Genomic DNA, 27,415 nt, shown 5'->3' on the forward strand with positions numbered 1-27,415 from the left:
TTTCCAGCGGGCAGTTCCCCAGACAGAGTAGAAGGGCCGATCTTACTCCTGATCTTAATGAAGAGACTTCTGACTCGCACGCACAAGAAATGAGAAACGAGTACTGTGATGAGGATTAGAGGGGCCCTGCCTCCAGCCAGGGGGAGGAAAGGGACAACCGGGTTTACTGTGTGGATTCGGTGGCCTGGCATATGAGACCCACAGGAATATAAGGCTCTGGTAGACACCGGTGCACAGTGTACCCTAATGCCATCAAGCTATAAAGGGGCAGAACCCATCTGTATTTCTGGGGTGACGGGGGGATTCCAACGGCTAACTGTATTGGAGGCCAAAGTGAGCCTAACTGGGAATGAGTGGCAGAAGCACCCCCTTGTGCCTGGCCCAGAAGCTCCGTGCATCCTTGGCATAGACTACCTCAGGAGAGGGTATTTCAAGGACCCAAAAGGGTATGGGTGGACTTTTGGTATAGCTGCCTTGGAGACAGAAGAAATTAAACAGCTGTCCACCTTGCCTGGTCTCTTGGAGGACCCTTCTGTTGTGGGGTTGCTGAAGGTCAAAGACCAACAGGTGCCAATCGCTACCACCACGGTGCACCGGTGGCAATATCGCACCAACCGAGACTCCCTGATTCCCATCCATAAGCTGACTTGTCGACTGGAGAGCCAAGGAGAGATCTGCAAGACTTGTTCACCCTTTAACAGTCCCATATGGCCAGTGCGGAAGTCTAATGGAGAGTGGAGACTAACAGTAGACTATCGTGGCCTGAGCGAAGTCACGCCACCGCTGGGTGCTGCTGTGCCAGACGTGTTAGAACTTCAGTACGAACTGGAGTCAAAGACAGCCAAGTGGTATGCCACAGTTGATATTGCTAATGTGTTTTTCTCAATCCCATTGGCAGCAGAGTGCAGGCCACAGTTTACTTTTATTTGTGGGGGTATCCAGTACACCTGGAACCGACTGCCCCAGGGGTGGAAACACAGCCCCACCATTTGCCATGGACTGATCCAGACTGCACTGGAACAGGGTGGAGCTCCAGAGCACCTGCAATACATTGAGGACATCATCATGTGGGGCAACACAGCAGGAGAAGTTTTTGAAAAAGGGAAGGAAATAGTCCAAATCCTGCTGAAGGCTGGTTCTGCCATAAAACAAAGTAAGGTCAAGGGTCCTGCACAGGAGATCCAGTTTTTAGGAATAAAATGGCAAGATGGACGTCGTCAGATCCCAATGGATGTGATCAACAAAATAACAGCCATGTCCCCACCAACTAGCAAAAAGGAAACACAAGCTTTCTTAGGTGTTGTGGGTTTTTGGAGAATGCATATTCCAAATCATAGTCTGATTGTAAGCCCTCTCTATCAAGTGACCCAAAAGAAGAACGATTTCAAATGGGGCCCTGAGCAACGACAAGCCTTTGAACAAATTAAAGAGGAGATAGTTCATGCAGTAGCCCTGGGGCCAGTCCGGGCAGGACAAGATGTAAAAAATGTGCTCTACACCGCAGCGGGGGAGAATGGCCCTGCCTGGAGCCTCTGGCAGAAAGCACCAGGGGAGGCTCGAGGTTGACCCCTAGGGTTTTGAAGTCGGGGATACAGAGGATCTGAGGTCCGCTATACTCCAACTGAAAAAGAGATATTGGCAGCCTGTGAAGGGGTTCGAGCTGCTTCGGAAGTGATTGGCACTGAAGCACAGCTCCTCCTGGCACCCCGACTGCTGGTGCTGGGCTGGATGTTCAGAGGGAGGGTCCCCTGTACACATCATGCAACTGATGCTACATGGAGTAAGCGGGTCGCACTGATCACACAACGGGCTCGAATAGGAAACCCCAGTCACCCAGGAATCCTGGAAGTGATCATGGACTGACCAGAAGGCAAAGATTTTGGAATATCGCCAGAGGAGGAGGTAACGCGTGCTGAAGAGGCCCCACTGTATAATAAGCTACCAGAAAATGAGAAGCAATATGCCCTGTTCACTGATGGGTCCTGTCATCTTGTGGGAAAGCATCGGAGGTGGAAAGCTGCTGTATGGAGTCCTATGCGACAAGTTGTAGAAACTGCTGAAGGAGAAGGTGAATCGAGCCAATTTGCAGAAGTAAAGGCCATCCAGCTGGCTTTAGGCATTGCTGACCGAGAAAAGTGGCCAGTGCTCTCTCTCTCTACTGACTCATGGATGGTGGCAAATGCCCTGTGGGGGTGGTTGCAGCAATGGAAGCGGAGCCAGTACTGGCAGCGCAGAGGCAAACCCATCTGGGCTGCCGCATTGTGGCAAGATATTGCTGCCCGGGTGGAGAACCTGGTTGTAAAAGTCCGTCACGTAGATGCTCACATACCCGTATAAGAGTTGGGCCACTGAAGAACATCAAAACAACCAGCAAGTAGATCAGGCTGCTAAGATTGAAGCGGCTCAGGTGGATCTGGACTGGCAACATAAGGGTGAATTATTTATAGCTCAATGGGCCCATGACACTCCAGGTCACCAAGGAAGAGATGCAACATACAGATGGGCTCGTGATCGAGGGGTGGACTTGACCATGGACACTATAGCCCAGGTTATCCATGAAAGCGAAACATGCGCTGCGATCAAGCAAGCCAAGCGGTTAAAGCCTCTCTGGTATGGAGGACGATGGCTGAAATATAAATATGGGGAGGCCTGGCAGATTGTATCACACTCCTACAAATCCACCAAGGCAAGCGCCATGTGCTTAGAATGGTGGAGGCAACCACCGGATGGCTGGAAACATATCCCGTGCCCGATGCCACTGCCCGGAACACTCTCCTGGGCCTTGAAAAGCAAGTCCTGTGGTGACATGGCACCCCAGAAAGAATTGAGTCAGACAACGGGACTCATTTCCGAAACAACCTCACAGACACCTGGGCCAAAGAGCACGGCATTGAGTGGGTGTATCACATCCCCTATCATGCACCAGCCTCTGGGAAAATTGAACGATACAATGGACTGTTAAAGACTACGCTGAGAGCAATGGGTGGTGGGATGTTCAAACATTGGGATACGCATTTAGCAAAGGCCACCTGGTTAGTGAACACTAAAGAATCTGCCAATCGAGCAGGCCCTGCCCAGTCAGAACTTTTATGTGCTGTAGATGGGAATAAAGTCCCTGTAGTGCACATAAAAAATATGCTGGGGAAGACAGTTTGGGTTATTCCTGCCTCGGGCAGAGGCAAACCCATCCGTGGGATTGCTTTTGCTCAAGGACCTGGGTGCACTTGGTGGATAATGCGGAAGGATGGGGAAGTCCAATGTGTACCTCAAGGAGATTTGATTTTGGGTGAGAATAGCCAGTGAATTAAATTGTATGATGTTAATTGCTATATAATACCGTATATCATCACTTCTGTGGTGGCTATATGCTGTATCAACTGTATTACAGTAAGAATCACCTAGATTAATGAAGAATGAACTTTGATGAAACAGAGCAAAGGACAATGATGATAGAGCCAGACAAGTGCAGTGGTGATGGGACCAAAACTGGCTTCAGCATGCAACAATCCAACACCACACACCATCTCTCCTGCCCTGAAGGGCTGTTATGACAGATGGAGCCCAAAGTCACGGACTAAATGAACTCACCGAACATTTTAGAGGGATGGCCCATAGACTAAGGGAATGATATCTGTGTGTATATGTATCAGAAGACAGGAAAAGTGGTGGTGATTAATTGGAATGTATTCGAAAATTTGGGACCTGGACTTGATGTGGATGGTATAGAATAAGGGGTGGATACTGCCCTGGTTTCGGCAGGGATAGAGTTAATTTTCTTCCTAGTAGCTGGTACAGTGCTGTGTTCTGGATTTAGTACAAGAATAACATTGATAACACACCGATGTTTCAGTTGCTAAGTAGAGGTTACATTAAATCAAGGACTTTTCAGCTTCCCATGCTCTACTGACTGAGAAGGCTGCAGGTGCACAAGAAGCTGGGAGGGGGCACAGCCAAGGCAGCTGACCCAAACTGGCCAAAGGGATATTCTATACTATGTGATGTCATGCTCAGTGTATAAACTGGGGGAAAGCTGGTGGTGGGGCTGCTCCTTGAGAACTGGCTGGGCATTGGTCAACAGGTGGTGAGCAATTGCATTGTGCATCACTTATTTTGATGATGATGACTATTTTCCCTTCCTTTTCTGTCCTCTTAAACTGTCTTTATCTCAACCCACAAATTTTACTTCTTTTTTTTCCAATTCTCTCCCCCATCCCACTGCAGGGGAGCAGGGGGGGAGTGAGCAAATGGCTGTGTGGTGTTTAGCTGCCTGCCTTTTCATAGATGGATCTAATGGCAATGTATATTGCTGAAGAAATCAAGACCAGACTAGATTTCCACATTTTTCTGGTGTAAAAACATTGATGATGCATGAGCACCAAGGTATCGATGCTTTTGAAAAGTTGTTCTCTTAAATAATAAATTGAAGGACTGACTCCAGGTCTCTACCATGGTTTGCAAATGGAGCATGGAATTTCTAATTTAAGATTAGAGAAACTGGCTTAAATGTTGTTAGTTCTGTTTTTTGAGGAAAATGTCTGGGTTTACCTGTAGAGAACATGGACTCCTGCAGCATGTAACTTCGAACAGATAAAATGAATGTGTGCTATGTAGTATGAATAAACAAGATTTACTTTTTCACTGAAGTGGAAGGTGTTTATTTACACATACTAAATTTATCCAAAGTTTTCATTCTTTACCCTCTACTCTGGTAGAGTTGATATGTTAACTTACAAACTTGCATTACGTCCCAAAGGTATAGATGAGGGGAGTGAATTGCTGTTTGCTGTGAGAACCATCTGGATAATTAAACTTATTTTGAGCAAATTAACTTGAACTCCTGAGACCCAGATAATTATTTCTTGTAATATTAATCTAACACCTGACTTGAAAACTTGCTGAGAATTTGTTTAGAAATGAATGTTTCATGAGAAACTCTGCATCAGCTTACATTTGTCCCATTTCGTTCCATCTTGGTTTTAATTTTTTCCACACAGATTTTGCATGTGTTCATTATTGGCTTTGTGACTCTTAAGCAAAATAAATTGACAGTGTTTTAAGTCTTGGATTTTCAAAATCTTGCGTTTATCCAACTGAAATACTGTTTTAAGTCTTGCTGAACTTCTTACAATACCTGTCTTCAGTGTGTCAAACTGTAAAATGTCATTCTGCAGAGAGATATCCAGGTATCCAACAAATTTGGTGTGTAAGGAGTAGGTAGGTTCCTTTTTTTCATTTTGAAGTGATGATATACAAGGTATTTCTATATAGAGCAGGAGACATGAATTTCAAAGTCTGACTGTGAAAGGCATCAAGTGGCTACCCTGAAGGAGTGACTACTTCATTGTTTTTACTGTTGATTAGACACTGGGAGAGGAGGGGTCATTACTTAGAATAGGGTTATACAGAAACATCTGGAAGAGTAAAACTTATACAATGTCTCTTTTCTAGCAGTTTTTGTCCTGAAATAGCTTGTGAGGAGAGGGCATGGCAGGGGGGTCAAAGATAGTTTAGCTTGTAAGTAATTCTAATTTTGTGAAATCCTTAATATGCTACAACTTGTTTTTTTAAATTATCAGTTGTCAAACTCAGTAAAACACTTCACATCCCAGTTTTTTTGCATTAAGTACAGATCTAGTTAAGATAGTGAAGAAACAAAAAGCTGTATTTGGCAGGCTAGTAAAGTCAAATTTCAGAATAAGTATTAAAACAGTTGATTCACTTCCTTTATTAAACACTGATACATTTCCAAACAAGTAAACTGGAATTGGGACATTTAGTTTTGAGGCAACTATTTTCTGAATGTGGATCCTGCTTCATAGATTAATTTAGAAAACTGCAAAGCAAACTTTAAACAGCATAATTTTGATTGCAGTGAATAAGGGCACTTCAGAATACTGTTGTGGAAAACATTGTCAGCTTGAAATGTTCACAGAATGCTTGTTAACCACATAAAATGTGGTTCTTTTTTTTTCACAACCTAAAAAATGTTAACAGTTACCTTATGCACAAAGTAATAAGAGTCATTAATTTCACCCTTAAGGTCATCTGCATGTTGTGTTTTCTCTTGTCAATGTACTGTTCTAAAGGAGTTACTGAATGTGCTGTTAGGCATTGAAAAATACTACTACTAACAGTAATTTTGATGTTGAGGCAGAAAAGGCAGCCAGGTAGGTGTCTGAAGAGAGGACAAGGGGTAGAGGTGGGCTTTTGCTAATCTAACATGAGTGCAATACTGTACAGAAGCAAAATTCCCAATTGCTAAAAACAGAGCACCATAGTGTTGTGCACTTGAGAAGCATTAACAAAATAACCCACAGAGTACTCTTAAAGGAGCCCCCTCAAACTGTTCTGGTTGTTCCAATTCTACAAGGTTGAGTTAATGTCAGATTGCTTAAATCTGTTGGTAATACAAATCAGTTTCTGGGTAAACAGTATGAAGGATATCAGGTAAAACATTGAAGTACAATATTAAAATATTTCTTAAAATTAAACTTGTCCTTTTGTCCTTGTGTTATTTCTCTTAAGTATAAGTGGTTACGCAGGAGTAACTTTTTTCAAACTCAGAGGAAACCTTAAATTATACTTCCAACTTGATGATAAGCACCCAGAGTATCTCAGTTCCCTGTGTTTTGTTCTGTAATTGGAATGCTTCACCTTCAGACTGAGACCCAAGTACATCTACCCATTCCTTCAACCTAACAGCTGCCTTAAGAAATTTCACATTAACAATACTTTGTCATGCTTTTGTTTGAATACTGTATGTAAATATTGATCTATGAGATTATTTTTTGTTAGTTGTGCTAAGAAAACATTGAAAAATGCTAATGGAGGTAACTTTCTCGTACTACTATTTTATTAGCAGTGGATGCCAGAGCAAAAAATTTCTGACCAGTTAATCTGGTCAGAAATCAATATCAGAGTTTTATTTTGTGAAAAATAGAGCTCAGGTTGTCAACAGGAAGGGGAGAGTACAGAAGGGTACTACATGTTTAACTTGTCCTCAGGCTTTCAGCAGTTGTGAGGAGAGTTACAACGTTCTGTGAAGATAGGGTAACTTTCTCCTTTTCTACACCTCTTGAATCCTGTCCCAAGATGGAACTAGTTTGCTGACAATGCCAATAAAGACATGCAAATAAATTGCTCCAAATCTGTTGTGTGTCTGGACTGAAACTAATATTAGTAAGATAATTCAGAATGAATAGGAAAGTATATGCAGAGTAGGAATGCTATAGAAACATTTTGATTCAGCATACTGATGTAACAAACTTCTTAAATAGAAATTAAATAAGTATAAATTTCTGCCATCAGTAAATAGTTTTGTACATCAAACTTAATTTTCCTATTCTCTGGCAGATCTTTGTGGAGCCACTGAAATAAGTAGTTTGGATGTTTACGTAGGCTATACTTAAGTGCATGACGAAATACTCTGCAAATGGTTCTCAGAAGTCTACACTGATGTTATGTTTATAAATCTAATTTTTTTGGTACCAGTTTACTATATTGCTGAGAACTAGGCATTGTCAAGTAATTTCTAGCAAATGGTATCCGCTCCACTGTTGATGAGTGAATGCTAATTAGAAATACAACCTTGATTATTTTAAAATTAAAACTTTCTGATAGTGTCACTTCAGATAAGTTATACAGGCAGGAGCAATAGGAATAGTGTCTGTTGCCATTTCTCCAGCTACTTCCTCTCCTGGAGTTTAGGTGTTTCAGTAATGTGTGATTTTTAAATTATTTGCTTCGTCAGCAGTGGTTGCTGAGGTCTGAAAAGGAAAAAATGTGGTTCCCTAATCTGTTCATTTTTTTTGGCATTTCATCCTAACACCAGTTCCTCTGGCCCTACTTCCCCTCCATACCCATTCACAAATAAGACTGGCTTAAGTAGAAGCAACACTGCAGATGAAGGAAAACACAGCAGGTATGGGAGTAGATAAATATTTTTTAACTTAGTTTTTATTTCTCAGGTTCATAGTGAGGATTGTAGGAGAGTGATGATGAGGCCTCCTTTTTCCTCTCTTGATATTGGTGGCCTAAGTATTGGAACAAGTTTCTTAAGTAGTCTTGGTGTCAGCTGTTGTTCCCTATGAAATTGATTTGGATTGCCTTGTTCTGTTCGATGGTCTGTGGCACATCAATGAAGTCTGAATTTTTCTGTTTGATGGTGACACTTTGGATTGTATAGAATACCCTGTTAGTTTCTGTGATATCACATGTTGCTCCAGAAGCTAGTGCCCCACTCACTGTGGTGTTGTGAGGCACTGACTTGCAGCAGCAGTGCAACTTGCCTGAGAGGAAGCTGGAGAACAGCATTCAGATACCTGTGTTAAGCTGTAAAAAGTTGTCACCTGTTTAACAGACTTCAATGTGTAGGCAAGTCACTGATGAGTTGTAGAGACATATGCTTAAAGGTGTTGCAAAAACATTGTGTACTAGTTTGAAACTAGAAAACCGTGAACTGTTGCTCAAGCTTATGCAGGAACTTAGATCTGCTCTTCTTGCTCTTTCACTGTTGTGTCTTGACATAAAATATGTAATTTAAATTCTTGTGTATTCACATTTGACATCTCCCTTCAAAGCTGAATTTGAGTGTTTGCAAAAATACTCCCTGATAACTAAACAAAAAATTAAGTCCAAGCATAGTCTCTGAACTCTGCAGTAATAAGCTTATTTATTTTGGATTTTGGCCTGAACCTCAGACTAAAGTGGGAAATACACAGGAGAAGGATGTAGCTGTCTGTAGTCCAAGCACCTTGTGTAGCTTTTCAAGTTCATTGGTCCTTTAACTGTGAATACTGGATTTTCCTTTTTGCTCTTCAGTGACATCTGACTAGTATATGTATCAGAGGAGAAACAAACTCAAGGGCCCTCCTGAAGGAAGAGTCATAAAGTTCATCCTAATTCTTCCCCTAATACAAACTAAAGTCATCCTTATTAGATGCCATGTTTCATTATAAGTTAGACTGGTAAGTGTTGTAACAGTGAGGGGTCATGGAATCGTTTTAGCCTGTTTCTGCTGTTCAAGGGATTTCTTCTTGCCATCATCATCTCATCTGATTTTTCTTCTATGGAGTAGTCTTAGTCAGTCAGTCTGGAGAGGAGATTCTTCCCCTTCATCTTTGCAACACTTAAGATTTCTTGTCTCTTTATGTTGGCCTGAACAGCTCCCCATTCCTCCAATTGTTGTTCATGTGGACACCTTTTACAACTCTCTGATACCTTGTATGGCTGTCTTCTGAACTCAGTCCTCATCTTTCTTTGAGGTACAGCACCAAAATTAGACTCAGTATTCCTACTGAGGATCTTACAGATGTTATACAGAACGCAGGATTATTTTGTGGGTCTTGTCAACTACCCTGTTTTGTAACACCATGATGATTTTTTTTACTTACTCAGCTTGAGAACCACTAGATGTGATTCATCTCTAGAACTATCTGCAGATTGTTACCTGTCCTGTGCTGGTGCAGTACAGTGTTTCCTACAACCAAGTAAACCTTGAACTTCATTTTTCTCCAGTGTACACAAGTGTTAAGTTTTTGCTGCTCTTCTATCAACTTCAGTCTTTCCAACTCTGCTGTCTTGGCTTTTGGTTTCTTTCCAGAAATAATTCTTTGTGCTGCTTGGATTGGGTTCAGTTTCTTAAGTGATTGTGCTTCTTCTAGTACTTTCTGAAGTATGGAGACTGGCTGGGTGAAGAAAGGCTAGATCATTTAGCGGTATCTTGGATGATAGCTGAGCCTGCTTGTTATTCTGTTGGGAGCTGCTTATCTGAGTCTGAAGCTGTATACGTATGTGTGCTTCAGATAATCTTAAATCTTTTTATCTATGAAAGCTGTGGTCACTGTCTGCCATATGTTCCTAATTAAAAAGTTTTCTCCTCCATCTAGTCAGAGCATTAACAGGTAGTCTTCATAATCTTAGTAGAGGTCTTGAACTCTCCTTCTCTCAAACCCCTACCCCCAAAGGGTAGTGAACTTAGTTGAAATGGTTTACTCCTGTCTTTCCCTTAAATGAGCTAAATATATGAATTGACTGAAGATTCAAATGCACATAAAGGTTAAAGTAGCTTTTTGATCACTGTATAGCCGGCCTGGTGAATGAGGGTGTTCTGAAATGTCTAAAGAATGCCTGAAAATTACATGCCAAAATGCAATAGCAGAGCATTGCCTTGTAGGTGTGATACCATGTGAAATAAAACACTTTGAAAAGTGCTAACTCGGTATCAGAGAGCAAGAAAGGCTTGTGACGCTACTGCTAAGCTGTTAAGAGTATGTCAGTCAATATTTTTGTAATGCTATTTGATGGAAGGGTGATGTACATGGCTAAAGTAAACTTGGTGCCAAGTCTGATGCCGAGTCTTGAGGTGACTGGAACTAAGCTACCGGACTCGACATGCAGCTGGCTGTGCAGTAAATAACCAGTCTCATTTCTATAAACAAGTGGGATTCTAGTAGTAAACTCAAAGGTGTTATTAATTCATTTTGTGAAAACAACTGTGGTAGATCATTTTGATAGTGTATACTTCCATTTAATAGAAATAAGGGGAACGTCAATGTTTGTAACCAGCAGAATGACACACAGTAGTTCTAGGAGTCGAGCTCTCCGTTGCAGAGTGGCAGCATGTTTTTGCATGGTCTCCCTGAAAACAATATTGTTCATTGAGAGAGATCTGTGTCAAGCTTGACTTCTGTGGTGGATTCCCCTTCAAATCAGGGTTAGCTCTTGGTATCAAGAACAGAAAGTACAGAGCTGCAATGTGGAAGTAGTGAGTTAAATGTTAATACTTTAAATGTTGATACTTGTCAAATAGATCTGGCTGTTTACTCAGAATTATTACTTACCAGCTCAAACAGTACTGTGCATTAACAGTTCAATAGAACAATCTTGGATACTCTGTACACATGCATCTACCAAATGCAGTATTTTTTCTTTCTAAGAAGACTTTGTAAGGGGTGGTTTTTCTTCAGTGAGCTTTCATTACAGTGGAACTCATTGAGTTGATATTAACAGACCAGAGTTACACCCTAGCCATAGGGAGTAGAAGCTGCTCAGACACATGGGTGGGGTGCACAAGTAGCAATGATACATGTTCAGTAACATTCAACAGAGTTATTTTTTGGTTCTTTCGAGAGAGACAGACACACAAACACACACACCCCACCACCACTGCCCTCCCCATGCTCCTCCTGAAAAAGAGAATAGCTGCAGGAGCTACTGTGACTCTGAACAGCTCGGGGAATTCTTCTAAAAACACAAGACGACGACTTGGGGCATCTCTTGCTTTTTTAATTCAATGTCCACTTGCCATTATTGGAAGCTCTTAAGGTAATTATTCTAATATAATTTCCACTGTAGAACAATAAAAAGATCCTTTTCTGTTTCTGAAAACAGATAATGCTTGAAAATATGCATTTGCTATCACTTAATGTCATCTATGTGAATGGACTTACTGCAGAGGAATCAAAATTCTGGTGTCTTGGGCATACCTATTTTAAATGGGAAGGGAGGAAGAAAGGTTTAATATTTAACTGCTAGTATTTAAGTGTCATATATTGATTGGTATGAACACAGGCATCAGAATGTTGGGAGGGGGAGAGAGAGAGATGTCCATCTTCCCCCTCCCCAGTCTGAAATAACTTGTGGGGATTTGTGTATTATCTTAAAATTGCTGGTTTAAGCAAGCAAATATAGCTGAGGCTGCTCAGCTGATAAGAACTACTTGCCCTGATGTATGTTATGATGCTGATAGTGAAATTTGTAGATGTTGTAGAGAAGCTGTCCTTTCAGGGGAAGATTAGATGGATTGCTCAAGTTATTAGTCCTTTACTGGAAATAACAAAAGTTTTTCTTTAAAATTGAATCAAATATGCTCTTTCAAGGAGGAAAACTAAGCTTGGGTATGTCTTAAACATTCCATTATTTTAGCACTGTTACCAGCAGGAACTTTTTAATACATATGATATAGCTTGTCATTTAATGTTACTAAATTTGCTAAGTGCACTTACTGCTGGGAACTGTATATTTCCTGAAAGAAGACTTTAAGGGAAGGCCAGTGAATCAGCAGTTTCGGTCGACTACGTAAGCATATGCTGCAGCAAACCTAAATGCTGTCACTTCCAAACTGTTGAAAGTTCCCTTTCAGGACAGTAAAAAAAATAGTTCTTTGTCTGTCTTGGCACCCTTTTGCCACTCTTGGGTCCGTGTTCGAACAGCAGCTGTAAGTTGCAGCTTTATTAAGTATTAGTAGTATTAATTAAGTACTACTATTAATAAGTAGTAGTAGTATTAATAAGTAAACAGTTAAGACTGTTTAAAGCTGGACTAAAGCTTTTAGTCCATTCCAGCCCAACACACTTGATTAAATATAAACAATGCAGATTGTTTCACTCTGACCAGCCCAATCTTTCTTTGCCTATGTGTTCCAGTTATGTTTCATAACAATCACTTTGGCTTTGAAAGTAGATACTATAATTCTGTGAAGAATGCATCCTTATGGGGTGGAGGCCTGGGTATCTAATTGGACGTGTTCTAAGCAGGAGGTGGTACTAGAGATACATTGCAACCTAGTCATTCTGATTGTATGATAAAACATTTCTTACATAGCAGTTCAATTCTTCCTTGCTCATGTCATAATATTTTCTGCTTCACAGCAAAAATGATTTCTCATTCCTGTCTTGAAATGATCCTTTTTTAACAAAGTGAAGTTTTATTGCCTCAATTTGCTAGTTTTCAGACTTTGTAAATAAAAGATCTGGTTAAGCTCTTGTCTACTTGAAGTTTTGCTTTATTCTTGCACTGATGGAAGGTGCAGCTTCTACTTATTTCCATTCTTGTTTCTTCCTGCCCCCAAATATGCTAAACAAGGTTAAGCAGAAAGATACCTATTTCATGTGTTTAGTGGTATTAGTAGGTTTGAGGAAATCTGTTAGGTAAACCTGCCATTTTGAAATGTAAGAAAAGAAATGTAAAAGAAAGTGCAAAAGATAAGCAACAACAGCTATTTAGACTGTACTTCCCATAATCTAATCAAACAACAGATAGGATTTAAGGTTTGTGCAAGTGTATCTAATTGATCTTCAGAGACTTACTGGGTTAGTTTGTGTTTTAATTCTTGAAAAGAGGCCATCATGGCTGCTAGACGCATGTCTTTAATAGATCAAGAGTGTTCAGCCGGCAGTACCAGTCTTACATAGCCTCTCTTGGAGTATCCATGTGAGTAGATAGGTGATGCACCTGGAGTAAAACCATGCTCCATTATGTGTTTTGGCTTGGTCATATGAAAAGGAAGTCTGCAATATGTGACCTGAGGCTGTAGTTAGAAGCAAAACTTGTGTGTCACCTGGCTGGAAAGGTTTTCTGCCAGCCTCATTGATTTATAGTGTCTTGATATAAAATGCTTCAAGAAAAGTCTTATCTTTTTAGAGCCCTGTGATACACAGGCAATCTGCAAAGTTTTCCTTTACTATCTTAGACTGTGGTGCAGCTTTGAGTCTGGAGTTCTTTTGGATGAAGATACCATAGCTTCACTTTACTGCCATTTTTATGGCTGCTACTTTGTCATGCCTGAACTGGACTATATGCAGATCTGTCAGAATGTGAAGATCTGGTGGCAGAATATGCATTTTGTCACTGCCATGCAGAACTGGGCAGGGAACACCTTGCCTTGCCTACTGTCAGGTGGGAGTCTCTCTCCCCTCACTTAGTGATGGAGTGAAGTCAGCTTTTAATGTGTTGCAATTCAAAGCAGATAACAGCAAGAGTATAGCCATACTCCTTAAGTCTTACGCCACTCCCCATACACACACTCTGGTGTCTTCAGGCAATAGCATCAGTGTTTCGAGTGGTTTGTGAGCTCTTAACACATGGGTGGCTTTCTCATGATGAATTCTTCAGAGGTATACTGCTGTAAGGTAACCAGCAATGGGACTGGACTTTAGCAGTATGTAGAGAATATATGGGTCTACAAAATAATTTATTCTGAGGACATACATATTGAATGTGTTTCTGCAGTTGCCTGGACTTTTCGTAGTACAGTGTGCAGTTAAGGCACAAGTTCCTGCAGAAAGTGCTCTTACAGCTTGTACAAAACACAGCGATGCTGTAATGAAATGAGACAGTTTAGTTACTAGAAGACTGAGTTAGAATAGGCTACTAAACTGCTTGTTTTATCAGTAGTACACTATTCTCTAGCTAATGCTTATTGCAGGGAGGTTTTTGTGTTTCTACCCACCACTGCACTGGCATCCTTTTTTACCCCTCTGGAAAGCAGTAAGAACAAAAAAGGTGACCCCACAGCTCAATGCACAACCTAATGATGGCCCAACAGTATTACAATCCTTTATAAAACTGGTGATAATGCTTATCTTCAAAGTCCTGAGCATTTTAGAGCCTAGATCCTTTGGTTTGCTTTCTTCTGGTGCACTAGAAACAGCCTTTTGTGAGCTGTTTTTCCACCAGTTCCCAGGTTTTCCTTCAAGGGCAGGGTAGGTCAGCTTATTGTAGAGATCTGTGCTGTGCTTGAAGTTGTTTTTCCTATTGTCTTGCACAGAGGGCTTGTTGGCTTTCAGCAAATAAAAGCAGTCTGTTTCTTTTCACATGAATGAGTAATGATAGTGTGGAGGGTGGTTTTATATTGGCAGATTAAGTTGAATTTAATATTTTTACTGATATGTTTACTGATATTGTGTGTAATGTCAGATAACATTTTAATTATCAAAGATTAGCTTTCTGAAGGTTGCACTGCATAAAACAGTTCTACAAACTCCAAAGTAAGCCTGCTCAAACTTAAGCATTATGAATAGAGTAGATAGAGACTTTTCATTTGAAATAAGTTATCACTAGTGCATGACTTTTTATGGGTTTAGAAGGGTTTAACTAGAACTTTGTTCTTCTGATGCTTCTCAAAGTGCATATGCATACAGGGAAAACTAGTTTGGTGAGAACCTACTTAATGCATACTCTGTTCATGAAGAAATCCCATGCATGTTCATCTGGCTGGTATATAAAACTCCTTTTCACGATGAGCTGTATGTTTGACAGCTGCAGACTAATGGCAGAGCAGTTGAATGTGAAGAAAAGTCTTCTACTTGGATGTGGTACTTGACAGAGGTGCCCAGTTTTCTGTATGTCACATATTAAGCGTTCTTTTTTAAACCTAGATTATATTGAGCCTAACTGCTTCATGTTAGATGAAGTTTTAAGAAATATGTGCCAAAACATTTGTCAGAGTGTTTAATTTGGTGCTGATGACTTTGGACAATCTTAACTGGAAATTAATGTGTTGTTAGTTGGTTCACTATTTTGAACTGGCGGAGAGGTGTGACTTCAGAATAATTTCATTAATCTCTATTAAAACTTTTAATTCACTGTCATTCTTTCAGCAATAGATGTCATTGTTACTTCTTGCATACTGTGTGGAAAACTTTATCCTCACTTAGCAGTGTGTCTCAAATGTAATTATAAAGGCTAAAGGTAAAACTGCTCTGTTTTTAATTGTCTGCCAAGGAAAGGAGGTTTATATGCCCAGGGACTGAAGCAGAAACAGGGTAAGGGTTACTGTTGGGCTTTGACCAATAGTAACCTTTAGATGTGTGTGTTTCCTTTTTGCTATTTCCCTCTAGTGGTCACACAGGATATTGACTTGGGGAGGTTAAATACATGAACTGGTACCTTTTCAAATGCTTGTACATAAATGAACTAACACAGAAGTAAATATAGGGTGTATAGAAACTTAATTTGCCCAGTCCTGACCTGTTAGAATGCAGTGTATCATGATATGTTATGATGGGAGGACGTACTCTCATGTTTCAGGTTGGTGATTCAACAAGCTTTTGGAAATGATCTGCATTTTTATCCTTTTGGGTATCCAGATGTGCCCTTTACTTGAAACTCAATCATACAGAGCTCTTAGCATAATCTAAATTTGCTTCTAAAGTTTTTTGAGGTGGGAACTGCACTATATGCATATCTTTGCCTTTCTGTATCTGGGACTAGGTCTTATGTCTACACAGTTTATCACTTCGGCATTTTGTTTTTATCACGTTAGACTTGTTCTTGACGCACAGCCTAACATGAGAATTATAAAATCAGGTAGTGCTAGTCTTTCTAAACCAATTCATGTTTTCATTTAATTTTTTAAAAATGTTGGTACATCCATTGTGTATCAATTGTTTGACTTAAGATCTTTGACTTAAGATCTTATACAATCATAGAATCATTAAGGTTGGAAAAGACCGCTAAGATCACTGAGTCCAACGGTCAACCCAACACCACCATGCCCACTAAACCATGTCCCTAAGCACCACATCTACACGTCTTTTAAATACTTCCAGGGATGGTGACTCAACCACTTCCCTCGGCAGCCTGTTCCAATGTTTAACCACCCTTTCAGTAAAGACATTTTTCCTCATGCCCAATCTAAACCTCCCCTGGTGCAACTTGAGGCCATTTCCTCTTGTCCTATCACTACTTACCTGGGAGAAGAGACCAACACTTACCTTGCTACAACCTCCTTTCAGGTAGTTGTAGAGAGCGATGAGGTCTCCCCTCAGCCTCCTTTTCTCCAGGCTAAACAACCCCAGTTCCCTCAGCCGCTCCTCATAAGACTTGTTCTCCAGACCCCTCACCAGCCTCGTTGCCCTTCTCTGGACACACTCCAGCACCTCAATGTCCTTCTTGTAGTGAGCCAAAACTGAACACAGTATTCGAGGTGCGGCCTCACCAGTGCCAAGGACAGGGGCACGATCACTTCCCTACTCCTGCTGGCCACACTATTTCTGATACAGGCCAGGATGCCATTGGCCTTCTTGGCCACCTGGGCACACTGCTGGCTCATGTTCAGCCGGCTGTCGACCAACACCCCCAGGTCCTTTTCCGACAGCAGCTTTCCAGCCACTCTTCCCCAAGCCTGTAGCGCTGCATGGGGTTGTTGTGACCGAAGTGCAGGACCCGGCACTTGGCCATGTTGAATCTCATACAGTTGGCCTCGGCCTGTCGGTCCAGCCTGTCCAGGGTCCCCCTGTAGAGCCTTCCTACTGTCAAGCAGATCAACACTCCCGCCCAACTTGGTGTCGTCTGCAAACTTCCTGAGGGTGCACTCGATGCCCTCATCCAGATCATTGATAAAGATATTGAACAAGACCGGCCCCAATACTGAGCCCTGGGGAACACCGCTCGTGACCGGCCGCCAACTGGATTGAACTCCATTCACCACCACTCTCTGGGCCCGGCCGTCCAGTCAGTTTTTGACCCAGCGCAGAGTACACCTGTCTAAGCCATGAGACACCAGCTTCTCTAGGAGAATGCTGTGGGAGACGGTGTCAAAGGCCTTACTGAAGTCCAGGTAGACCACATCCACAGCCTTTCCCTCATCCACTAAGCGGGTCACCTGGTCATAGAAGGAGATCAGGTTGGTCAAGCAGGACCTGCCTCTCATGAATCCGTGCTGGCTAGGCCGGATCCCCTGGTTGTCCTGCACATGCCTTGTGAGTGCCCTCAAGGTGAACCACTCCATAATCTTCCCTGGCACCGAGGTCAGGCTGACAGGCCTGTAGTTCTCTGGATCCTCCTTCCGGCCCTTCTTGTAGATGGGATGTTATGAATGAATGAATGTTTCTTGTGTAAGCTCTGCTTGTCCTGCAAAACTGTTCTTTTTTTGTTTATATAGTTATCCCTTCAGAACTTTGTAATTGATACTTCCTATCTAGTGTGTTAATCTTTTGTAAAAAAACAAATTACCTTTCGACAAAATTACTGCCTGGTTAGTTTGAGCTTAAGATGCCGAATCTTTATGTTGCCAAACTGATATACGGTTGGAAACAGGCATAAAGCTTCTACTGATGGTAGGATTCTGTGTGCATAAAGAGCTTTTAAACCAGACTGGGCTTCGTTTCTAAACAAACATAATTTTGACACAAATAGAAGGACTGTTTTTGTGAAACTTCAAATTCAGGAATCTGAAGCTATGTCAGGAATATGTCAAAAAGGTGAATGTCCTGGGGAGTCCCTTATTTTGTGTAATCATTTTTGTTCAACTGTGTAATGAGTGCAGTGAGCCTCCCTTGGTTTTGAGGGGAGTGGGTGTTGAGACCTGATGAAAACAAGGGCTACAGCAAGAAGGAAATAAGAAGAATAGGGAGTAGGTTTTGAAAGTCAAGAAAAATGTGTTAGATTTGATAAGGTGTGATATGCAAAACAAACACTGTGTTGAAAGTAAACTTCTCTTTTTTGCTGCCTTTACCCAATTACTGTTGTAAGATTGCAGTTTAAACTGAATGTGTTCTCGTAGTTTTCCTTTGGGCGTAAGATGAATTTTTCTTAAATCCTCTGTCAAACATAACATGGACTTTTCCATCTTTGAGAATTCCAACTTACTTCATCCTCCAGTGCTTGCTACCTATTGCATACTCTGGGGTATGCCGAGCATTTAATAGATATTTCTATTCTGATGGCTAGGTGAATGTCTGAGGATTGAATGGAGGGAAAAAATCTGTTCCCGTGTGTAGCAGTGACAAGATAACTGTTAACTGCACTAGGTGAACAAGAGATTTAACGATGTTTGTGTTTTTTGCAGAAGCATTTGCTTTGATAGTTTTTCTGCTTATTGATAAGCCTGCTGATGGATTTGTTCTGTGTTGCTGTAAAGTTTTTTTTGTAGTCCATTTCTTCCTGTGCAAGTAAGAGTCTTGCCTACACCTGTACTTTGAATTCTAGGGCTTTCTGATATAAAAATGTTTCTTCTGAATAAGCAAAGTGTAGGCTTCTCAACTCCAGGACCAAAACTGGCTCAGACTTGTAACAAGTAACTTTCTGCAAAGGTGAAAAAAAACCTTTGCTTGTTTAACCATGGTCTCTCCTTTGAAATCCGATTATGGTCTTTAGCCCAAGATTCTTCAGCGTAACACTGACTGTGGATGTGTTTTTCCACTTCTACACAGAGGTGATGTTAATATAATACTTCACTACCTTACATAGGTTAAAAAAAAAAAGTGGAGTAAGTGGCAATAATTCCTTCCCTGCCACTTTGAAGGGTAAGTAAGATATTACCTAAATGCCTATTAACTGTGAATGCAGCGTGTAGTTTAGTCCTCGTGACTGGTGATAGGAGCTGGGTTGTTCCTGTGTGCTCTGTCCCAGTGTGATGCAGGCTTTCCTTCCACCTCGTGGGCACTTCGTGGAAGAGCACTCAGAGGCTGGTTCTCTTAGAGGCTCCTGCAGCGGGTTTCCTGCCACCTCCTGGCTCGTCTGCCTGCTAGCACTTGTGCATTGTCCCTGGCAACACTCCCTTTTGAATTTTATACATAGCGATGATGTAATAATATTTAATGTAACTATTAAATGCAATTTAACTATTCTGTAACTTCGTGTAACAATTAAAAAGAATGATATGGCAAGTGCTTTCAGTTAGGATCAGAACTGTTTTTATTTTTAAAGGCATAGTTGCGCATGGACTATCCTTAAACCAACATCAAGCAGTATGTATTTGAATGAACTCATTCGTTGAAATCTATGAGCAAATAAGAAAACTTACTTAAGTGCATTGGGAGCTGAGACCAGAACATTAGTGCTTTTCCTGATAGTGTCTAATAGCAGAATGGAGATTTCTAGTTCTTGTGTAGCTCTACAGATCTTACTTGTCCCTCTCCAACAGCCCAGATTCATAGGAGGGACAAATGTTGCCCCCTCCCAGTCTTGCTATAGCCTTGTGGCCCAGCAGTACAAGCTGCTTTAGTTTTATTACTAAGTCAGTGTACGGAGGGATGCAGTTATTGTCAGCTTGGGGTTTGGTATTTTTGCTCAGGGAAGAGTTTTATTCTGTAAAATCCCACTTTGACGCAGTGGTTCCCAAGCCTGAGGAGCAGGATGGTAAAGGCGTTCTGTTGCTCTCCTTCTCTGTGGGCTCTTGGGTGTCCTCCTGCTCAGTGTCCTGGCTGTTCTTCATTCTGCTTTTGGTGCACCTGCCTCTCCCTATTCAGCTTTTGTGGAATCTTAGCATTTAAAGATGTTTAATAATATTTGGTGAATAGTAACAGTTAAGAGAATTCATGGAAAAACAGTACACATGCATGTAATCAAACATGGGTGTGAACTACGTGGATAAAGATTATCAAAGGCCAGTCATTGCCTTTGGTTGCCTCTTTGTCAACCTGCGTTCTCTTCTCTCTGCAATGATTTTTGTGTTGATACTGCTTCTCAGCCCTTTCCCTTTCTTTAGAAAGCAGTATGTGGTTCCAGGGCTTATCAGCCTGTGTACTACTCTAGCTCATGCAGCTGTTAAAGAGGCTTATTGTCTGCAGGCAACACATGGTGACTTACCAAAAGTATATGGAGTTTGAGAAGTAAAGACCCAAAAGATAATTGTTACTTAGATTGGACAGTGAGTATATCAGTTAAAATAATCTTAGGGCTATATTGCTATAGTTTCTGCTTTTTCAGTTGTCTTATACATATTTTTCAACTCAGAATTCCTGGGTTTTTTCCTCCTGTGTGCATAGTATGCTTATTTACTATGGAATCGCAACATTTATCACTGTTGGAGGAAAAATATGTCTACATTTCTTTACCTGTTTTTGCAGTTGCAAAGAAAGGTCATGTTTTGACCTTTTTTGCTTTCTAAGTAGTCTCCTGCACTGTGCTTGGGAGGGCTGGAGGCAGGAGAATCATCATCCAGCTGTGACCCAGATTGTGAAATTCCTATCTCTGCCTTCCTGCTAATAACTACCTCGTTTTTGAAGCCTTAAATCACCATTGTCAGCGGCTATGGAACAATTGAAAAATCAGACCTACAGACACATATTAATTGTGTCTTTAACTTCAATACTCAGAAATGCATCCTGGACTGCCCTACTTGTAGTGTCTGTGGTGGTCTTACTGTCTGCAGCCATCCCTAGGTAGCCCTTCCTTGGCTCAGTCCAGCAGTAACCCTTCTTTCTTCAAGTATATGTTGAAACATTTGCAGCAAGTCTAAAAATTGCTCTTGGAACACAGATGTCTCACAGAGCTTGTCTGCTTAGTCTTCACTAAGTCTTTCATACTACCTTTCAGCTCTTTCATTTTGTGTTTTTACTTTTTTCTACATTCTTGTTTTTCATAAGATATTGTGGTTTGATCTCTTGGATGTTGTAGTAGGATTCTTTACAAATACTGCAGAGAATATGATTAGAATCACTGTATCCTAATGTCTGTTTTATCGCCTCCTAGGGTGAGCCGTGTGCCTTAGAGGGAGGAGCTGCCTGCTGCTTGTGTTATGTAAATTAATAAATAATTTATAACGCTAACTGAAAATACCTGCATTGGTGGACAAACATACATTGAAGTGCTTGACAGCACTAAATTGAGACATAATCAAAATAATTCCTTGAAGACATGGAAGAATAATTTGCTTTATTTGATTTTCTTTTTAAGTGGGGGAGCTTTGCTGTGAGTCTGTGCTTTACTCAAGAGTATTATTGACCCACTTTAGGAAAGCCTTAACTGGCGGATCAGTGTGAGCCAGAATGGAGGTCTGCAATATGATTCTGCGAATACTTAGCTATTTTACTGAAAGCAGCTTTTCTGATGTACTGCCTTGTTGCTGATACCAGCATCTGCTCCAGTAAAGAATCACATGAAGCTTTGGATCATGTGGCTCTTTCCTCTCGTCTATCACAACGAAAAAGCATTTTGAAAGGATTAATGGATTTTGTGCAATGCCTTAGAAAGCTGAAGGTGTTGCAATGTACTAACAAATGCCAGTTTTAGTGTAGCTTTGAAGCTATGATGTATGCATGGAATTTCAAAGAACTGCATCTATATACTGAGCATGGTAATTTAGCATTAGTGCTTAATGGTATGAATTGATATAACTTTTCCAAGTTATTTTGTTTTCAAGCAGAGACTGTTAGCTTCTATCATACGGACTGTACCTGCTTTTCCAATTTTTATCTTGGGAAATTAAAATATGTGTAAACAGAAGAAGCTTGTGTCAACATTCCTCTTCTCAATGTAATTGAGTATTTCTGCAGTGAATGGTTAATGATGATCTGCTTTGCAAGACATAAATGCGGCAGTGACCTGCTCTCGTTTAGATGTTGCGGTAGTAGAATGGTGGGGCTTTGCATGATGCATGCTTTCATTGTTTGTGTTAAGCTGCTTGCATGTGTTGTCTGTGAGCTGGATGGCTTGTCTCTGCATCAGTTACAAAGGAATACTTATTTTCTGTTTCTTCTGACAAATAAGTATTCTTGATGTAATTTTCAGTTTTTCCCCTTGGCTATTAAAACATAATTGTCTGAGACAGTTTTGTGAACATGATCTGTAAATGCACATGCTTTGGATTCATGTTGTGTGCTGTTCCGTCTGCCAGATTTGCTCCTTGGTTGCAAATAGTTAAAATGGCATAAATGCTTTTTATGTAGCACCTTTTTATTGGTAGGTTTTGCAAGCTGATAGCTGTATACAGCTGATAGCTGTATATGCTGTCTTGTATACAATTCTGAAGCGTGGATAAACTGTTTAGTGGAATTATTAATCACAAGCATAAATGACAGTCAAATAAATGTACTTCTGAAAGGCACCTTAAAAAATCAAGCTTACATATTGATATGGAAAGAAGTTGTTTTTCTTCCACCCTCAGCTTTTGTTTTGTGAACTAAATTAACTGAGCATTGACTGTATAGGTAATATTGGAAGAAAATGATTTAGTTCAAATGTAGAATGTAAGTCCCCAGATTTTCTACTTCTAAGATTACATCTATTCCTGAAAGTTCTAGAGTAGTACTACTAAGATGTGACTTCGATTAAATCTTCAAATACGGAAATTCAGAAATTTAACTTCCTAAGCTTAAATCCAGGTTTTGCATAGGTGTGTCTTTCTCACTTAAAGGAGAAAGCAATCAGAAGACATTTGCTGTCCTTAGGTAAAATGCTCTGACCTCAATGCAATGGATATTTTGGCTGCATTTTAAAATTGATCTGTTCATTAAGTCATATCCTATTGAAAAGAAATTCTACCTTCTTTCTAGTGTGTACAACTTACAGAGAAAATAGAGTGAGTCCCCAGTGACAAAATGACTGTAGTAAAAGCACATTCAGAGTCACCTTAATATTTGTAGCATATGATTAAGTAAACACTGAAGTTTCCAGTAAAACAGTGAAGTTTTTTTTAGATTTGCATTTAGAAGAAATCTTAAGAAATGTTTCATGCTTCAGAGTGTGGTGTGACTCATAAAATGCTCTTTTGAGGTTGATGCTCATTAAACACTTCTGAAACAAAATAATTGTATGCCCAAAACTCTTACTTGTCCTTTCAAAAATCGTTTTATTCCCTTACCTACTTTGTTTTTACTTGTCAAGCCTTTGGAGGACTTAAAGTCCATAAAAAGAGCCAAAAGCTCTTGAGTATTTGCAAAAAACCTAATCAAAGCTTCTTTATTTGATTTCTGTTATACTTAAAATTACAGCCCAGTGAATTAAGGTATAAACTTTGCACTGTATTGCATTGCAGTTCAAAATGTGGTCCAATATCCCAAATACATTACCAAAGCCAGGTATACTGCTTAACACTTGAACTGATACTCTAAAAAAGCCCCATGTATCCAATGTGAACGTTTTTAACATAAATTTAACATTTAAAAAAAGCCTATTCCGATAGATATTTTAGAGCCAAGCTTTAAAACAAATAGTAGGACTAATTCTTAAAAAATGGAGCTTTTAGCACTTTGGTTGCTACGCTTATGTAGCTATTTTTCTAGGACTCTTGCTCAGTATAAAATAGCTTTAAATGCATGATTTATAGCAGAAATTACTAAATTATTAATACATCCTTATAGTATGACTTAATAAGGAAACTATGTCTTGTGTTCTATCATTTCACTCTAAGCTGTCATTAAACATAAACTTCTATTTCTGCTAGTTCAGATAAGTTGCAGTATTTCTAATTTTTTGCTAAATTAAGCAATTAACTTAAGATGTGCCTTATTAAATCTTTGGAATTTACAAGTGCCTTTTTTTTTTATTTTAAGTTGGTGATCATTTAGCCTTCTTCCAAAAGGACACTTGGAGTACCTTTTTCTAACTACACTTGCATTTCTTGGTCATACTCATTTTTCAACTCTGCTTCTACTTTTGATACTCATCCTGTTTCTCTTCTGCTTCCTCAACACTTTCTTGTCTTCCACCTCATTCTTTAAATGGGCCAGACAGAAATTGACTCTTCACTCCTTCTTGCTTGGTTTCGCTGGATAATCTCATTAAGTCATGTTCATTCAGGAATTACGTTGACAACTCTGGGACTCACATTTTTCTTTTCAGTCATACCTTCGTTTCTCTAAAACTGTTTCTCTGCCACTGCTCCTTTGTAACCCAAACATACATACTTTGTCCCGCACACTGCAGTATTGTCCAAATCCTTCTGTTTTAACTAACGCTTCAACTTTTCGTCCTTTCTCCTTGCTTTTAATACTCTTTAAGTTCATTTGCATCTTAATTTATCAGCACTCTCCTGCCTTCCCAAAGCCTGTGCAATTTCCAATTTTTCCATTAAAAAGTACAACAGCTAGAATTTCATCCCTGCTTCTTGTTTGTTCTGTATCATTTGTTTTCTCCCCCCTTCTCTCTGCCCCATCTGAATTTCTATGCTACTGCAGATTTTATTTCTGTCAAAAGTCCTTCACAATGTTGTCACTATCTACTTGATCAAACACATCTATTAACAGTATTTCAAATATTACTCTGAACCATCTGTTTATTTCTTACATTCTCTTTCAGGGTTTTTCTTCTCCTTTGCCATGCACAGGCCATTTACATTAACGTTTAAGGAATTTTTTTTTTCCAGTTCCTCAGTATCTGCTTCTGTTTGATTTGTGAGGAAATTTGTCAAACTTGATATTTTTAGATCTTTTTAATGTTACTTTAATCAAGGGGGGGGGTTATTCTTCATTATTTAATTAGTTGCTATTATTGTCTTCTGCCTCTTGCTTTTAGTATCTCACCTTGTTTTATGTAGACTTTTGTTCTTTGTAAAAAAATAATTTTAGTCTAGTATAAAGAATTTTGCTAAAGAAGCCTGGAACAAGCAAAAAAAAAAAAGACTTGAGAGCAGCAATTGTCTGTTTTTTCTATGATGTCTATTTTGTTGCTTTTAAAAATAAAATGGCACACTATTTGAATGATTGGAAGGATTGACTGAGGCTGACTGTCTTCAAACTGAACCATGTTAGTCCCCTGATTAATTGTAGAGTACTATAGGTTTTTGAATGCTATGTGAAAATTGCTTGGTAGGGATTACATAAACAAAGATAATGGAACATTGTCCCCTTTTTGAACCCTTAAATATATGTTGCCTTGTTCTTTTGGGGGCACATAATAGGTTGTAGATAACTAATTTTTTACAGATCATTATGATAACAAAAAATAGATTCATAGTAACTTTACAGATGCTGCATCAATGTCTTAAATATGCAGGCACAATTTGAGTTGTTAAGCCCCTGCTGCTTCCTGGCAAGAAACAAATGGACTGGTTTCAGAGGAAATGACATTAATCTTGCTTTTATGATTTCTTTTTTATTAAAAGCCTCAGCACTCTAGTTTTGTGTGTGGTTTGTTTTTTAGACTGAATCTGGCTATGGATCAGAGTCAAGTTTACGACGCCATGGCTCCATGGTGTCTCTTGTTTCTGGAGCAAGTGGATACTCTGCAACATCCACCTCTTCGTTCAAGGTTAGTGAATAAATTTTTCTTAGTATTGGTGCGTAAATAACGCACAACTGGAAAAGAAATAACTTATTTGAAGATTAATTCACACAACTATAGAAAAAATACAAAATATTTGGTTTACCGTAAGTGTTAGTAATTCATCATGTGATGATGAACAGATCATACAGGAAGCTGTCTTGTGCCTCTGTGCAGTTGTCCCTTTTAGACTGTGGTGTCATCTTCCAATGGCAAGAAAATCAAACCTGTGGGAGCATTTATTAACCTTTCCTAGTTTAGTCCTCAGAATATCAGGGCCTGTAAATGAAAAGGAATGCTGATTCTGTGACTTAATAAGTTTGATTAATATTGATTGACAAATGATGGCTTGCTTTATCTCATGAGCATAAATATTTAACATGTGAACTTGGGTGGGCTGTACTTCTGGGAGAGCAGAAGAGGAGCAACACAAGAAAAGGCAGTAAAGATTGGAACAAAGATCTTAAACTAGAGCTGACTGTTTTCAGGCAAATAGGCATAAAGTTGGTAGCATGCAAGATCGCATTTTTAATAAGCTTTTGTTGGATGCCCTAAAGTATCAGATGCAGTCAAGAGGAAAAATTGAGACCAGTGGACAAAATGAGTAAGGAACATTTGTTACAGTTTCTTACATTCATGGAGTCATAGAATGGTTTGGGTTGGGAGGGACCTTAAAGATCATTTAGTTCCAACCCCCCTGCCATGGGCAGGGACACCTTCCACTAGACCAGGTTGCTCAAAGCCCCATCCAACCTGGCCTTGAACACTTCCAGGGATGGGGCATCCACAACTTCTCTGGGCAACCTGTTCCAGTGCCTCACCACCCTCATAGTGAAGAATTTCTTCCTTATATCTAATCTAAATCTACCCTCCTTCAGTTTAAAGCCATTACCCCTTGTCCTATCACTACATGCCTTTGTAAAAAGTCCCTCTCCAGCTTTCTTGTAAGCCCCCTTCAGGTACTGGAAGGCTGCTATAAGGTCTCCCCAGAGTCTTCTCTTCTCCAGGCTGAACAACCCCAACCCTCTCAGCCTGTCTTCATAGGAGAGGTCCTCCAGCCCTCTGATCATCTTTGTGGCCCTCCTCTGGACTCACTCTTCTGACATTAACAGTATTTCATAGCTGCTGATATCTAAAATGTCCTTAGTGTACTTGAATTTGTTCTTCATAGCTGCAGAAATCCATGTCTTTTTTTATTTATGCATTGAACTATTGCTGAGTATGTAGAAGCATTTCAGGCTTTTTTCTCTTGTATTTTCAGAAGGGCCATAGCTTACGTGAGAAGCTTGCAGAAATGGAAACCTTTAGAGACATCTTGTGTAGACAAGTTGATACTTTACAGAAATACTTTGATGCCTGTGCAGATGCAGTTTCCAAAGATGAACTCCAGAGGGATAAAGGTAAAACTGTAACTGAAAACTCTTATCTCCATAGAAGTTAGCTTTTTACACAGTAATAGTGTAACTTGAAATAGTTACTATAGCATTTGATGCCATATAAATAAAATATGTGTCTTAAATTTACTCTTTTTTGTAGGGATCAATTCATAGATATTTCTGCATAAAGAGTGTTAAGTATTTTCACTTCAGAAGTCGGGATTCCCATAAATATCTGCTTAACTTAATATTAACCTATAGGTGTCAGCTGTGCAAAAGAAACGCTCTTTTAAGCATTTGATGTTATAGAACAATAATTGTTTACTCCCATA

The 27,415-nt window shown here is 40.0% G+C and overlaps 1 protein-coding gene across 3 annotated transcripts in view; it reads left to right on the top strand.

Annotated features, from left to right (window-relative positions):
• CERT1 (ceramide transporter 1) overlaps positions 1-27,415 on the top strand; it is an 89,782-nt gene that overhangs the window by 31,281 nt on the left and 31,086 nt on the right. For all 3 annotated transcript variants that reach the window (XM_076363403.1, XM_076363404.1, XM_076363405.1), the window contains 2 exons: positions 25,588-25,695; positions 26,969-27,107. In XM_076363403.1, coding sequence (XP_076219518.1) covers positions 25,588-25,695; positions 26,969-27,107 — 247 coding nt within the window. The remainder of the gene's footprint in view (positions 1-25,587; positions 25,696-26,968; positions 27,108-27,415) is intronic.

The sequence above is a fragment of the Aptenodytes patagonicus genome, chromosome Z, assembly GCF_965638725.1.
Source record: "Aptenodytes patagonicus chromosome Z, bAptPat1.pri.cur, whole genome shotgun sequence".
Lineage (NCBI taxonomy): Eukaryota > Metazoa > Chordata > Aves > Sphenisciformes > Spheniscidae > Aptenodytes > Aptenodytes patagonicus.